This window comes from Cynocephalus volans, chromosome 14 (genome assembly GCF_027409185.1).
Source record: "Cynocephalus volans isolate mCynVol1 chromosome 14, mCynVol1.pri, whole genome shotgun sequence".
In the NCBI taxonomy this organism is placed as follows: domain Eukaryota; kingdom Metazoa; phylum Chordata; class Mammalia; order Dermoptera; family Cynocephalidae; genus Cynocephalus; species Cynocephalus volans.
In genome coordinates, this window is record NC_084473.1 from 50829524 (window position 1) to 50846536 (window position 17013).

Genomic DNA, 17013 nt, shown 5'->3' on the forward strand with positions numbered 1-17013 from the left:
TAGTGCTCCCACAGTTTTGCAGTCTGGGTATCCAAAGTATAAGATACCATGGTCAATATGGAACAGCCTGGCCTATCACAGTCTAGATAGAGAAAACATAACCAAGACCAACAATACTACCAACCTATGTGATTCAAAGAATGAATATACTATAATCTATACCATAGAGATTCCAAGAGTTAATTTCATTTTTGTTAATTCCCATTAGGACTGAGGCTTCAGAAGCCAAATTATGGTCAAGCATATAATTCCATGATATATGCCTCATTGGTTCTATAACTAGAAATAAAATAAAAAATGTTTTATTACATTTAAACTTGAACTCAGTCCTTGTGTTTAAAGAAGAAATTCTAAAAGCTGAGCATAGATAGATTTTATGCTAAATATACTTAACTGTCCTTGTAATATGTAATAAGCATCTTGTTTTATTTAAGCTTTAAAATAGAATGAATATGTAGTTCAGCATTTCTTTATACTTTGGTTTCAGAATATTACCATTTTTCTTCAAAAAAATCTTTTCATTTTAAAAGAAAGTGATTTTTAAAAACACCTTAATACATTCAGATATTAAATGTTTTGTTCATTTCACTTAATAGGTAAATGTAAGGGAAGATATAATCTTTTTAAAGGTAGACAAGCTGACATTTCTTTTTATCTTTCTTTTATACAGGTGTTTGCTTCAGAATGGTAAGTTAATACAATCTGTTTATTATTTTCTGCCTTTTTTTCCCCACTGTTATTTCTAATTACAGAGATAGAGCAGTTTTCCACTTAGTGCTGGTCTGCTGCGTATTTCTTGTCCTTGACAGCAAATGATGAAATAATGCGTACTTCTTTGAAATTACTGATTGAGATTTTCTTTAAAAAATAGTCTATTAAAAACATTAGAGCCTTTCTAGTATTTAGCTATTGTTTTCTTAGAATTTCAAAAATACCTCTCTTGGGGTGATTAACATTAAACATTTTGATTAGGTACATTGAATACAAAGTATGGGATCTTCCACCGGTTCTGAACAGAAGAAAGCCTCTAGGCAAGAGTATGCATGTATCTTGAACTGCAAAAAGAAAAGTGCTAATATTGCAGGAGGAAGTGATTCCCAGGTTTTTAACAGTTAAAAATCCTTGTCACTTTTTTGATTTTTATTTTTGAAAATACTCCTTTCCTAAAAGTTAATTGTGGCATGTATTTTCACCTACTATCTGAGCTGGGAGTCACCAGTTTGGGTCTCTGGTTCCTAACTCCTGAGAGTTCCAACATGTTCCCACTAGTAAAATCTCTGTATTTTGAGACAGCTGCATACCCCGTAATTCAGATTGTCTCCTTTTTTATTATCTAGTAAGAGCTTGGCTTATTTTCAAAACTAAGTCCTATATCAATCTTAGCTGTACCCATTTTGGTTTGTGTTGCTTCATCGAGTTGGAGGTGTGGAGTATAGAGATCTTGATGACCCTGGCCTCCAAATAGGAGAAGAGCATGTTTTTGAAAAGTTCTAGTAGACTAGATCCACAGGAATTTTAGTAGGTTGTAGTTAAAATAATTTGAAATCAAGATGTTGTCAGTTTTTCATTTGCCAGTAGCATAACTGAATTTGGAACTAAGAAAAGGAATTTACAGAAACAATTAAGAATAATAGGAGAAATAAATTTTAGACAATTATAACATTTCTGTAGCAAGTCCAGAGCCAACAGAAAACATCAGAATCTTTTAATCTTACAATCTCTCTGCAAACCAGCATGTCTAGGCTAGCGTTCTTGCTAGTTTAATTTTATTATTAATATTGTTTTCCCCCATTTAAATTGGAAATTTCAGTGTTTTAGTCTCTGTTTCTGCCTGTGAATACTTTATATTGATCATAACTGGATATTTTTCCTCAGTGATTGAGAATCTTAGATTGTTCATCATTTGGAACCAGATTAACAATGTAATTTAGTGTTAGCAGGCATGAGGGCAATGCAATTTAATTTTATGGATCTTAAAACACATTATACAATCTATTACTGAAATAATTCCCATGTCCATTTGTTATTTTGTAATGTGCTTGCCTTTAGGGAAAGTAAAATTTAACAAAAGATACCATGTAAGGGAAGGTTCTTGTAAATAGAAGTGTTACCATAAGCCAGCTACACAATGGCATAGGGTATGTTTTAGGGAGAAAAAAAAGGATTATCAGGTTAGCATTTTTTGAATGTCAGAATCAAGTATGTTATGAATGCAGATTTTTGATGATAGACTTCATCTCTCTTGTTTTCCTGAAACCAGTACACAGAAGACGAAGCTCGGAAAATAGGAGTGGTTGGCTGGGTGAAGAACACCAGCAAAGGCACTGTGATGGGACAAGTGCAAGGCCCTGAAGAGAAAGTCAATTCCATGTGAGTGGTAAGACTAACAACAGGAGCGTGAACTTTATGCATCCTATTTAATGTTATGTTGAACAATAAGAATAGTAGTGACGGACCAGGTTTAGTTTGTAGGTTATAACTAAACTAACATGTTTTTAGGCATGCCAAGAAATTTTGGGCCGGCAAAGAAATTCTCAGACTTGGGAGTGGAATTTGTATGTTTAGCGCAGGCCTCGAGAAGAGCTACTGTGTCACTGTCCAGTCTCTATGAATTTGTCCTGTTGAGTTTCCTCCAACATTGGGGAAACAGCCAGGGCCCAAGTATCTCTCATTTGAAGTGCTGTGGCAGAAGTCCAGTTCCTTAGGGTAGTTCTCGAAGTGCTTAAAGTGGCCTCCAAGGCAAAAGATTGCCATCTCCTTTTTATTGTTTAAGTACCTTATTCATCTCATTGTAATTTTGTTTTTGCTTTCAATGAAAGTGTATTTAATGAGCTGTATGGTTACCATGAGTCCTTGCAGTCCAAAGGAGGCCAGATTCAGTAATGGGGAAAAGTGCCCTGTGTACACACGATGTTGTTTTCAAAAGGCTTGTCTTTTCAGCTTCGTAATTTCCACTGCTCTCTGTAGTCTTTCTCTTTTTTAAATAAAAAGTAGCTAACAGTTATTGAGCATTTTTTATATTGTGCTGGGCAATATGCTAAGTACTTCATGTGAATTATCCTGTTTAATTTTCACAACAGATCTTATGAGGTAGGTACTAAGTAATACCCATTTTATTTTATTTTATTGTTTGCAATTTATCTTTTTATTTCTTAATGTTTTCAGGCTTCAAAAGCAATACTATTTTGCTTTTTGTAGCAAGTGAAGTAATGTAATACAGACAGGAATAAAGCAAAGCTGGTAATCTGCCTCTTCCTCTCTATTTCCCTCCCCTACAGTAACCTGTGCCAATGGCTTTATGAATACTTTCCACAGCTTTCACTTTCACTTAAAAATATTTAAATATACACTTAAAATTAAGGTTTTGCTTGCTTTTACTGAAATAGAATACTTTATGTTTAATTTTCTGTAACTTATATTTTCATTTTATGGACATTCCAACAATCAGTAAATATATAATTACCAATCTCTTGTTTTTTCTAATTTCTTTATGTATAGATATATACTTGCATTGGTGAGTAAAACTACCAGCTTGAAAACTGGGGTCCAAAAGTTCAGTTTCAGAAAATATGGGGTCACAGTTAATGTAAAACATTTTTCATTAAGGTTGTCACAAAATGCATAAAAGATTGTGAGACTTACGTTGTACAGAACTGATAGTACCATGGGCAAGAAAATGACAAGTGATTATGGGGTAGTTTAAGAGTGGGGACTATGTGGAGGATGGAAGCTCATGCCAGTCACGTTATGTTCTTAATCCACATTCTAGCAGTCTTTGATTAATTTACTTAACGTAGATGGAATCATATCATACATTCTGCTCATTTTTTTCTTTTCAACCCTGCATTTTCTACCTGCTTTCTCGAGTAATCCATGTTAGTAAGCTGGCATGTATCGTTCCATGTTTGTCTCCATGTTCACATTCTCTCTCTCTCTCTCTCTCTCTCTCTCACACACACACACACACACACACACACACACACACACACACACACAGACCATGTGTGTGTGCTTGGGGCATATACATTTATAGGTTTTGATCAATATTTGCTTTGTAAAAATGGGATTGTGGTGTATGCCCTTCTCTGCATCTCATTTTTATCACTCAAAGACATATCCAGAAAAATCCTTCCGAGTCAAATTGTATAGCTCTAGTCATTCTCTGTAATGGCTGTTTAGTATTCCACAGTATAGATGTACCATTATTTATTACCTTGTTGCTGGGAACTCATTTTTTGTTTCCTGATTTTTGCAGTAAGAGTAATGCTTCAATAAACATTTTATTGACGATTTTACCTTTATGGGATAGATTCCTGGGAGTGTGATTTGTTGGTTGAAGTGTCTGGGTATTTTTAATGTAAAAATATTTGTCATGCTGTAAACAATTTACATTTTTTCCCTACTCATCCTGTTGGCAATTGATATTATTGCTCTCTAATTTTTCTTTTACCTTATTGGCTGTAGAGTGATTACTATTTTTTACTGTAATTTTAATTTCTCTAATTACTAGCTGGTTTGAGCATCTCCATGCTTGTGGCTATGTCAGTTTGTTCTCATGAACTCCCTTTCATGTCCTTTACCCATTTTTCCATTGAGTTGCTTGTCTCTTGCCAATTTTTAAGAGCTCTTTGTATATCTGTGATGATTACTAACACATTATCTGTTATCTCCTTTGCAAGTATGTTCCCAAATCTATCATTTGCCTATTTTGTTTATGATAGCTTTTACAACATAAATTGTTTTTAATTTTTATGAACTCAAATATGACTGTCTTTCTTTTCTGGCTAAGAAACAGATTGCAAGTATTGTCTCCTAGGTTTTCTTTTAACTTGAAGCTTTTATTCCATTTAAGCATTTACTCCATCTGGAATTTGTTTTTTATTTATAATATGAGATAGGGGACTGACTATTTTCTACCAGATGGATAGCCAGTTGTGCCAGCACCATTTATTAAATAATCACTCTTTTCCCCATTGAATTGAAATACATTTTTTCATGTATTAAAATTTCATATCAGGGCTGGACAGTTAGTTCAGTTGGTTATAGCGTGGTGCTGGTAACACCAAGGTCAAGGGTTCAATCTCTGTTCGGGACACCTGCCAAAAAACAAAAAACGTATAAACTGGTTTTTATTTCTGGATTCTCAGTTCTGTTCCACTCATCTATTTATCTGTTTCTACACCAATAGTCCATATTGATTTAATTACAGTTGCTTTAAAGTATATTTCCTTTCACTATTCCTTTTTATTCTTTTATTTGCTTTCTTGGACATTTGTTTTCTCTCTAAACTTTAAGATACTTTTATCTGTTTTACTGGAATTCTATTATATTTATTTTTTCAAAAAACTTCCCTGATTGTCTCACACATATGCTTTTTAAATAAACTTTATTTATTTATTTATTTTTAAAGATGACCGGTAAGGGGATCTTAACCCTTGACTTGGTGTTGTCAGCACCACGCTCTCCCGAGAGAGCCACAGGCCGGCCCATGAACTTTATTTTTTAGAACAGTTTTAGATTAACAGAAAAATTGTGGAGATACTACAGACAGCTTCTGTATACTCCTGACCCAGTTTTCCTACTATTAACATTTTACATTAATATGATACATATGTTACAATGAATGAACCAATATTGATAACATTAGTATTAACTAAAATCTATACTTTATTCAGATTTCCTCAGTTTTTATCTAATGTCCTTTCTATGTTTTAGGAATCTATTATTTTTTAATTAGACATTTTTATAACATTAAGGGAATTCACTTTTTTTTTTTTAGTGACTGGCTGGTATGGGGATCCAAGCCTTGATCTTGGCATTATAACACCACGCTGTAACTGACCTAAGCAGCCAGCCTCAGAATTAACATTTTTGTGATATTAAGTTTTCCCATCTAAAAACATGGATCTTTCCATTTGCTTAGATTTTAAAATTTATCCTTCAGTATAGTTTTATGGCTTCCTTCATATAGGCTTCTTGCTAAGTTTATTCATAAGTATTTTATTGACTTTTTCACTATTGTGTATGGAATATTTTTTCCAATTCTGTTTCTAGGTGCTTATACTTGAATATGGAAAGCCTAATGATTTTGTATATTTATCTTATATCATAGTGTTCCCTTATCCAATATTCTCATTAATTCTACTAGTTTTTTAAAGTAAGTGTAGTCAGGACTGGCTGGTTAGTGTGTGATGCTGGTAACACCAAGTTCCAGGGTTAGATCCCTGTACTGGCCGGCCGCCAAAAATAACAAAACAAAACAAAAAACCAAACTGTAGTCTACTTGTTTTTCTAAATATACAGTTATGTAATTAGCATAAATAGTGTATCTTTTTTCCAGTCCTTATTTTATTTGCTAGACCCACCAAGACAATGTTGAATAATAATAATAGCAATAGCGGGCATCCCTGTTTGGTTTCTGATTTTATTTGAAATAGTTTTATTATTTCACCAAGTAGAAAGATGTTTGCTGTTGGTTTTTAGCCAATATACTTTATCACATTGAATTTCACCTTTACATTCCTTGACTCAATTTCTGATTGGTTACAGTGTGTTATTCTTTTGAATTATTGCTGAATATTGCTTGTCAATATTTTATTTAGAATGTTTGCATCTATATAGGTAATGTTATGGTTCCGTTTTTTTTTTGTTGTTGTTGTTGTTTTGGTACCTATCAGGTTTTGATGTTAACATTTCTCTGGCTTCATAAAATGAATTAGGAAGTTTTTCATCTGTTCTTCTGGAATAATTCAAATTATATTGGAATCACCGTTCTTAGGTTAGCAGAAACAAATTATGAAATCACCTGGTCCTGGTGCCTTCTCGATGAATACTTTTAACCACCTTTCCAATCTAGTCTGTGGTAATTAGTGTATTTGAGTTTTCCACTTGCTCTTGGATTCTTTGTATTTTGCTAGGAAATTATCCAATTTTTCTAGGTTTTCAAATTTCTTGCCATAGATTTTATAATTTTAAAAATCTCCCTTCTATCTGTGGTTAAATCTCTTTTGAAAATTCCTAATCTTTTTTTTTTTTCTGGTGGCCTGATGGTACTGACATCTGAATCCTTGACTTTGCTGTTATCAGCACCATGTTCTCACAAGTGAGCTGACCAGCCAGCCTGAAAATTCCTAATCTTGTATAATTTTATTCTCTTTTCCATTGATTTTCCTAAATTTGGCTCAGATGGAATTTATCTATTTATTGTTATTTTTTTAAAAAACAGCTTTTGGATTTTTTGATAATTTTTTATTTTTGGTTTTCCATTTTGTTAATTTCAACTTTTATCTTTATTTCCTTTTCTCTTTCTTTTTTGCTTCTTCTCCAAGTCTTTAACATGAGTTCTCATTGCCTTTATTTTGGTCTTTTTAAGTTAATAATGGAGGTGATTAGGCATTTCCCTTTGAATACAGCTTTTGCTGTGTTTCACAGGTTTTGGTAGAGAGTGTTCTTTTCATTGCTTTCTGGATAGTTTATAACTTTATTTTTATTTCCTCTTTGCACTAATAACCAATGGTATTCTGGGTATGTTTTTAAAATTCCCAGTTGTTATAATTTTTTGTCACCTTTTATTATTTATTTATTATTATTTTTTAAATTATGATCTGACAATGAGGTCTAGAAGATATCTACTTTTAAAAATGTGTTAAATCCTTCTCGTGCTCAATGACGTGATTTGTTTTGGATTGATCAGTTAGGATGAATGATTCAATTAGGATGCTTTAGGCTGCAAGTAACAGAATACCCGATTAAAGTGGTTTCATGAAGGGACTGATATTTCCCACTTTCCAAAAGGCTGAACAGGCAGTTCCAGGATTGGTTCATTGGCTGAATTACATTAGGGCTCTGGGGTTAGTTTCTCTGGGATCCTTATGGCTTTCCCTTCTACTTGCCTGCAGGTCCTACATACCCTCACAGAATCGCATTCAAGGGCAGAAAGAAGATAAGACCTTTTCATCACACCACTCTCTTTTCTCAAGGAGGAAATCCTTTCTTAAAAGACCCTAGCAGATTTCCCTGTAGGTCCTACTGGACAGAACTAGGTCTCAGGCTTATGCCCTAGCTTCATGTGGTCTTAGGAAATGTAATATTTGGCATTTTCAGGTTTCCTCCTAGCAGGTGGGATATGACATCAAGGAGGAAGAGAAAGAGGAATGGCTGTTAAGGAGGTACCCAACAATATTTGCTGTAAAAGAGAGCTGAATAAAAATGCTGAAACTGTCTCTTTCTAAGGCATATGAAATTTCATATATACATATTTTTGAGTATGTTGATTATATTATTCAATTCCATTATTTTTTTAATAACTAAATTCATTTTTCTTTTCTTTCTTTCTTCTTTTTTTGGGGGTGGCTGTCTGATATGGGGATCTGAACCTGTGGTCTTGGTATTACTAGCACCAGACTCTCCCAAGTAAGCTAACCAGCCAGCCCCCTAAATTCACTTTTATGGGAAGAGGAATATTGAAGCCTTTCTGTATAATTGTATTTTTATCAGCTTATCATATCATTGCAATTTAGTTTTCCTTTACACTTTTGCTGCTTCATTGTTTGATGCAAACAGTTTTATGACTTGTGTCATTTTCATAAATAGTATCTTTAGGGCCAAGCCCATGGCGCACTCGGGAGAGTGCAGTGCTGGGAGCGCGGCGACGCTCCTGCCACGGGTTCGGATCCTATATAGGACTGGCCGGTGCACTCACTGGCTGAGTACTGGTCACGAAAAAGTATCTTTTTCATTATACGGTGTTTGTGTTTATACAGTTTAATGCTTTTAAATTCAATTTCTACCTTGCCACTTTTTCTTCATTTTTTACATTTCAGCTATTTCTGTGCTTACTACCATATTTTCATTCTTTTTTGATCATTTTAAGGGTGCTTTTTGTAAACAACATATAGCTATGTTTTATTGTTTAACACAATTTGAAAGTTTTTCTCTTTTAATGGCAGAATTAAATCTATTCACATTTAGTGCAGTAATTGGTTTGTAAACTAAATTGGTTTCATCACATTTAATATAATACTGTTTTGTAACAATTGATTTCGTTCTTCTGAATTACTTTACTAACATTACTTTTAGTTATAATCACCAATACATTTATATGTTTTTTAAAGTTTTTATAGTGAATTATATAACATACATATAGAAAAATGCATGAGATATAAAGGGATAGGTTAATGAATTAGTATAAAATAAAGCCCTTTCCCCTGCAGTACCACCTTGGATCATGTGCCTGTGGGTCATATGTATGAGTCTGTTTCTGGAGTCTCTATTTTGTTTCACTGGTCTATTTGTCTATCCTTGTACCAGTGCCTTGCCATATTAATTACTATTGCTTTATTTTAAGTCTTGACATCTGATAGACAAGTTATTCCAACTTATTCTTCAAGATTGTCTTGAGTATTCTGCTCTCTTTGTGTTACCATATAAGTTTTATATCAAGTTCCACAAAACAACCTGTTGGAATTTTGACTGGGATTGCATTGAGTATATACATAAATTTGGGAAGAATTTATGTCCCAAATGTAATACATCTCTCTCTTTAAAAAAAATTTTTTTTAATGAATCTTAGTTGATTATACATATTTTTGGGATTCAATGTTGACATATGTTGATCAAATCAATATTACTAGTATGTATATTGTTACAAATTGTACTTATTCTTTATGCCCTTTGTCCAATATCACACCAAGCCCCTCTCCTCCTCCCTCCCAGCTCTGATAACCCTAGATTTCTTCTCTCCTTCTGAAAGAGTAATGGTCACTCTGTTGGTTTGTTGCCTCAATGATCTGTCCAATGCTGAGAGGTGTGATCAGGTCCCCCAGTATTATCATAGAGCAGATGCTTCTTCTGTCACTCTGGAATGGGCTTTGTGGAGAGAGACATTTTCTTCTTTTCTTTGGTCTCTGCTGGTGACTCACCTTGTGTCTCTGCACTCTATTGGCTGGTGAGCCATCTGCATGGTGGTTGTGATGTCTAGCCACTTTCATGGTAGCCGTGGTTACTGCAGTGGGCCACCCACATGGAGGTGATGTTTTTGGCTTGCTCCTTGGCACTGGTGGTGTGACTGGTTGCGGGTGGGCTCTAGTCCCTGTGCTCAATGCCTCGGGGCATCTTATTTATCTTTTTGTTCTTTAATTCTTTCAATAGTATATTACAGTTTTTTTCATAAAGGTTTTGCATATTTCCCCCCACGTATTTGATAGTTTTGATGCTGTTACAAATACTATTTAAGCATTATATTTTCTGTTTATTGATAACATGGAAATACAGTTGAATTTTGTGTATTGCCTTATTTCCAGCAACTTTGCTAAATTCACCTGTTGATTCTAATAATTTGTATATAGATTCTTTTGAATTTTCTAGGTACATGATCCTATGTATTATCTGAGAATAGCGAGAGTTTTATATCTTCCTTTTCCAATCCTTTTACTCTTTATTTCTTTTTCTTGCCACATCACACTGGTTAGGACTTCAAGTAAATACTGAATAAAAGTATTAGCGATAACAGGTATCCGTGTCTTGTTCCTGATCTCAGACTTTCAACAGCGATGTCAGGAACTAAACTGTTAATTATACTTTACTACTAAATAATATTTACTTTATTATTTACAATCAGATAGTATACTGACTATAAATATACTTTACTTTTAAATATTGCCAGCTACGAAGAGGAGAAAGTGAGAAAGTGGGGACTTGAGAATATTTACAAATGTGTAAATATGATTAATCCTGGAATCTAGGTTGGACAAATAGAGAAATGAACTGAGAGGGAATTGAAGAAGAGTGAGAAATGGTTCCCTCATTAGATTTTGGATCTAAAGAATTGTAGTAGTTTTGAGAAGCCCATTTTGTTGCACAAAGCACTCCTAGAATCAGCAGAGTCAATGCAGAAAGGAAGGGATGGATGGGGATGTGAAATAGTCCTGACATTTCCTTTCTCACTGTGAGTAAAGACTCAGTATAGATGAGCTCTTAGAATTTTTTTTCTCTGTCCATTTATTCTGCAACTGGACTTCATCTGAGCATTGCTAAGTGAAGACTCCTCCTGCTGTCTGAAAGATTATTGAAATGTGCATTTTGGTATTGTCATGCTTTTTTCTTCTTACGATTTTTTATTATGGGATTTTTAAACATACGTGAATAGAGAGAATGAGACAGTGAAACCCATGTCCCTATTACCCCAGTTTCAGTAATGAACTTTCTGACAATCTTGTTTCATATATTCCTCCAATTTTTCTTTTTATTGTTAGAGTATTTAAAGCAAATTTCTGTTATCATATTATTCAAATTTGCTTGAATGATTTGAAACTGCCTATAGTTGACAAAATTTTAACTTACAAAACAATTTCATATTTTTCAATCTAATATTTTACTCTTTCTCCAATAGAAACTCTGTATACCTGCCAATATATATTCTAAGCCCCACAAAAGATCTACCTGCAGAAGTCAAAGTGCATCACATAACCTGTCAGTCATGCTTTTCTCTGCAGGTGCGTCTTTCTCCCAGTCTGGGTTTAGGTCTGCTACGCCACTGTCATTCTCGTGCTTTCCTCTGCCCCTTTCCTGCGGAGCAGGCTCCTGTTTCCTTAATCATATGTTTTCATCTTTCTTGACTTGTTCCCTTGTTTTTCAGAAACAAAATTTTCCATAAGCTTTCCATAGAAAAGTGCATGAAAGACAAACAATTTACATCTTTGCATGCCTTCATGTTCCCTGGTGCTTGACTGATTGAGTTATAAAATTCAATGCCAAAAATAATCTCCTGCTCAGAATTTTGAAAGCATAGTTCCTTAACTTCTGGTGTTGCTGTTGAGAGGTTTGGTATAATCTGCACACAGAGGATTGGGGGTTACATCTGTTTATCCCTCTCAGAAAGCTTGTTAGATGCTCAATTTATCCTTTTTTTTCTGCATTTTCATAATCGTTCGCCTTTGTGCATGTTTCAATTTCGCTTTAAGTACTGGGCTCTTGGCAGAGGAGAATGGTTTTTTATTGACAGTTTCCTTTCCTCTCTTTTCTTGGTTCTCTCTTTTTTTAAAAAAAAATTTTATTTTACTTATTGAATCAAAATTGGTTATACATATTTTGGGGGTTCAACATTGAGATATGTTGATCAAATCAATATTACTAGCATATATATTGTTACAAATAATAATTATTCTTCATGCCCCTTGTCCAATCTCTTCCCATCTGCTTCTCCTCTTTTGAAACATCTATGTGCACTTGATCCTCTGATTTTCATCTTTTCTCATCCAGTGTCCAAATGTTATTATCTGGGAAATTGCCTCAACTTTGTCTTCTAAACTTTCTATTGTTTTGTTTGTTTCTGCTCCTGCATTTTAATTGTTTCTATTTCATAACATCTCATTCTTATTTTTTTCCAGTCTCTCTGAGGCTATTGTGTGTATTTTCCTTTTTGAAGTTTTCTTCTGCTTTTTGCATTGTTTCTGTTTCTTCTAAGTTTCTTTTCTTTTGCCTCTCCTTTTCTTTTTTTCTGTTCCCTTGTTTTGCTTCTCTCCTTCATATTTCATATCACTGAAATACAATCATATTTTAAGTGGCATAGTTGTAACTAATAACAGACAGCCTAAAATAAACTGGCCTTTAAGGAGAATTTCCAACATGTAACTATAGAGTTGTGGACTTGAAAAATGGTGATAACTGGGTGGAGAGCTGGTCTTTTTGTTAGGGAAGCTCAAAATTTCAAATTCGTAGGTCCTGACTTCTGCAGCACCTGGTGCTTCCAAATTCTGAGTCTTCTGTGGGTTCCATAGGGTGAGCTGACTTGCTTCTCATTGTTTTTGCAGACACTTAGGCTGTTATATTTTACTGTGCAGTTGCTACTCTTCCATCTGCTTTCCTTCTAATTATTTGTTGAAATCTCTTATTCTGGTTATAGTTTGTATCTGTAAGAACCCAAATGCCCCAAGGGATCACACCCTGATCACATAAGCCCTTCTCGGCCTCACCCCATCACGGCGCTGGTTGCCCTTCTCTTCCGCATTCTCCTTCCCGCTGGCGCGAATCACACGCCAATCAGCTCCCCCCCAAGCCCCATGCAGTATGCTAAGTAGGGATTGTATTTTAAACCAATCAGCTTTCCCTTAAAGCCCTATATATATGTGTGTGTGCTGCCTAATAAAACGAGCTCTCTCTGGTGGATCGTCAACTGGTGTCGACTCGTCCTTTCATTGGTGCCGAAACCCGGGGCGGAGTTCCCCTCGAGCGGTGACACTTTTCGGATCGCAGCGGCAACACTTTCCGAGTCGCCCCTCGGGAACTCCATCCTGCCAGGACCGGCCTCCCTTCCACCGCTCACCACTGACGGTCCACCCTCGTCCATTCTTTTTGGTGCTGGCTCCTTCCGCTCACCACTGGCTCATCATTAGGTAAGCCCCCTTTCCTAAAGGGCACCAGCCCTTTTTCAGGCTACCACAGGGAGTCTAGCTGTGATCGTCCGGTAGCCCCTAACGCCCATACCCCACCCCACCATGGTCTTCACGACCACCATAACTTCCCAAACTATAACAGGTTCCAAAGCCCCGGTAAACTTTTACTTTCATTTTTGGAGGTTAAAAGCCCCATTCTGTTCTCTCCTTCTCTCTTTCACCCTCCTGTCCACCACTCTCTTCTCTCCACCTCCCGACCGGGACCCGACCAGAAATGCCTAGCGCTAGGTTCCTTCAGGCACCGGGCTTTTGGCCTAGAGAACTGAAGGTCTGAGTGACGACCCACACCTCCCTTCTCTCCTCCTGGTTCATACCTGAACCTGCCGGGACTGATGTGACCTACTGGGGATGCCCTCTAGGATCCCACCTTTCCCAACCGGCCGAAGGATCTGTCTTATCACTAATCTCTGTCCGATTTCTGTCTAAATTCCCATTAAGAGACCAGAATGGGCACTTCCTCCTCCTCCCTAGGGGACTGTCCACTTCAATGCCTTCTGAAAAACCTCACCAACCTTTCCCTCAGGCCGGATATTGAGCCCAAACTACTCACCAAACTCTGTACACAAGATTGGCCTTATTATCCTTTAGATAATCAAAACACATGGCCCCCTGAGGGCACACTAGATCCTAACATTCTACGAGACCTCTTTAACTACTGCCAGCGCCTAAAAAAATGGAAGGAGTTCCCCTACATCGAGGCTTTTTGCCTCTTGGCTCAGAACCCCACCCTCTGTCCTCCTGTGCTCCCTCTCAAGTCCTTTTAGCCTGTAAACCATCTTCACAGTCACCCCTAGATTCTTCCACCTTCGACCCTGCTGATGAACCCCTACCCTACCGACCTCCTCCTCCCCCGTCATACGCGTCACCTTCTGCACCTCCTGCGCCATCCACTCCTCCGTCTTTACCCTCCCCTACTCCTGACCCACTAAGCCCCCTTTCACCCGTTCCCAAGGACCCCCCCCCCGCCCCTTTAACAATCACCCCACTTCGTGAGGTAGCTGGGGCTGAAGGAGTAGTTAGGGTCCATGTTCCCTTTTCCCTAGCTGACCTTACAGAATTAGAAAAAAGACTAGGCTCTTTCTCCACTGACCCTACCACCTACATTAAAGAATTCCAATGGATCCTGCAGGCCTACAGCCTCACACATCATGACATCTTCATGCTCCTAGCCAATACCCTCCTCCCCAAGGAACACCGCAGGGTCTGGGATACAGCCCAAACCCATGCCACTGACACCCATCATACCAATCCAGATCACCCGCCAGGCCCCCAAGCAGTCCCAGAACAGGAACCTGATTGGGATTATAACACAGCCCAGGGAATCCAGGCTCGAGACTGTTTGGCCTCTTGCTTAATAATCGGCCTCAAAAAATCGGCTCGCAAGGTCATCAATTTCCAAAAAATTCAAGAAATTGTCCAAAAAAAAGAAGGAAACTCCCTCCGAGTTCCTCAATAGATTAACTCAGGCCTTTCAACAATACACTAACTTAGACCCCAACTCAGAAGACGGCCGGCATGTCCTTATGACCTATTTCCTGGCCCAATCCTACCCTGACATTAAAACTAAACTTAAAAAATTAGAGCAGGGTCCTGTAACCCCTCAGACCGAAATCCTGTCAGTGGCCTTCAAGGTTTTTCATAATCGGGAGGAGGAAAAGGAACGTCGAAAACAAAAGGCCGACCACACCAACTTCCAGATGTTGGCCCAGCTTATCAAACCCCCTGGGTGCCCTCCCACAGCCTCCACCTCTAAGCCTCCACCTGGAGCCTGCTTTAAATGTGGAAAGGAAGGGCATTGGGTAAAGGCTTGCCCCACCCCCAGGCCACCCACCACTCCTTGTCCAAAATGCAAAAAGAAGGGACATTGGGGATCTGATTGCCCCCTCGCCCGAAGTGGTGAGGGACCAACTGCCCCACAGTCCCCCGAACCGTGGACACCACCTATGGTGGGCCTCACTGAGGAGGACTGATGGAGCCTTGGGCCCTTCCCGACCATCTCTATAACAAAGCAGGAGCCCAGGGTATCCATGGTTGTGGACGGCCACCCAATATCTTTCCTCCTGGACACTGGAGCCACCTTTTCAGTCTTAAGGGAATATAAAGGCCTCACCACCTCCAGCAGCTCTCCTATAGTCAGGGTAGGAGGTAAACAAATCTTTCCCCAAAAAACCCCTCTTTTAACCTGCTTCCTTCAAGGCACTCAATCCGTTTTCTCCCATTCCTTTCTAGTCATGCCACAATGCCCCGTCCCCTTGTTGGGACGGGACATTCTATCACGGCTTCAAGTCTCCATTACTTTGCTCCTGTCCTCTTCCTCTTCCCCCGTTTCCTTCCTCCTAGCGCTAGTTCAAGCCCAAGATCCTACTAATCCCACTCCTCCAAAGAAGTCCTTACCCATCTTAATGCACCCTGTTAACCCCACAGTTTGGGACACTGCCAGCCCTGCTCTGGCCCAGTGTTCCCCTGTATGCATAAAACTAAAAGACCTTTCCAAATATATTTGTCAGGCTCAGTATTCATTAACCACAACAGCCCTCCTCGGGTTAAGCTCCATCATTCAGGACCTATTAAAAAAGGGGTATCTCCGTCCCACTCACTCCCCTTTCAATACTCCCATATTTGCTGTAAAAAAAACCTAATGGCGCCTTTCGTCTCTTCCAAGATCTCCGTCTTGTTAACGCAGCTGTCATTCCCATTCACCCCCTTGTATCAAATCCACACACTCTTCTTTCCAAAGTCCCAGCGACCTCTACTCATTTCTCAGTTCTGGACTTAAAGGATGCCTTCTTTTCCATACCCCTGGAAACTGATACTCAGGACATTTTTGCCTTCACATGGACTGACCCCCACTCCCGTCACTCCAAACAACTCACTTGGACGGTCCTGCCACAGGGACTTCGGGATAGCCCTCATATTTTCGGGCAGACCCTAGCACAGGACTTCAAATCTTTTCACTTAAACCATCCAGAGTCCACCTTATTACAATATGTGGACGATCTCCTTCTATGCAGTCCTTCATGGGAACAATCCCAAGCTGACACTGCCCATTTGCTTAACTTCCTAGCGGGTAAGGGATATCGAGTGTCCCCCGCCAAGGCCCAAATCTCCTTACCGTCTGTAACCTACCTTGGTTTTCTCCTCTCCCGAGGAAAGAAGGAAATCACCCTGGACAGAAAACAGTTTCTTACTGACCTGCCCATCCCCCAAACCAAAACAGAGATCCTATCTTTCCTGGGTCTAGCCGGATATTTCAGAGCATGGATCCCCAATTTCTCTTTGCTAGCCCGACCTCTCTATAATATGAATAAGGGTCCTCCTAAAGAACCTTTACTCTCCTCACCTCAGCACCCTTTTCTCAAGCTTCGGCAGGCCCTTCTAACAGCCCCTCCACTTCATCTCACTGATCTAACTAAACTCTTTTTCCTCTATGTTCATGAAAATACAGGACAAGCTCTAGGCGTCCTAGGACAGAATTATGGCCCCTCCTTTGCCCCCATAGCATTCCTATCAAAACAGTTGGACCCCACTGTACGAGGCTGGGCACTCTGTCTAAGAGCCCTAG

The 17013-nt window shown here is 38.2% G+C and overlaps 1 protein-coding gene across 6 annotated transcripts in view; it reads left to right on the forward strand.

The window, feature by feature from the left end:
- Positions 1-17013, forward strand: part of ACYP2 (acylphosphatase 2) — a 175796-nt gene that overhangs the window by 15207 nt on the left and 143576 nt on the right. For 5 of the 6 annotated variants that reach the window (XM_063078463.1, XM_063078464.1, XM_063078465.1 and 2 more), the window contains exons 2-3: positions 671-687; positions 2261-2370. In XM_063078463.1, coding sequence (XP_062934533.1) covers positions 671-687; positions 2261-2370 — 127 coding nt within the window. Of the gene's footprint in view, positions 1-670; positions 688-2260; positions 2371-7898; positions 8208-17013 lie in introns of those variants that run through there. The other variant, XM_063078462.1, reaches the window with a different exon arrangement.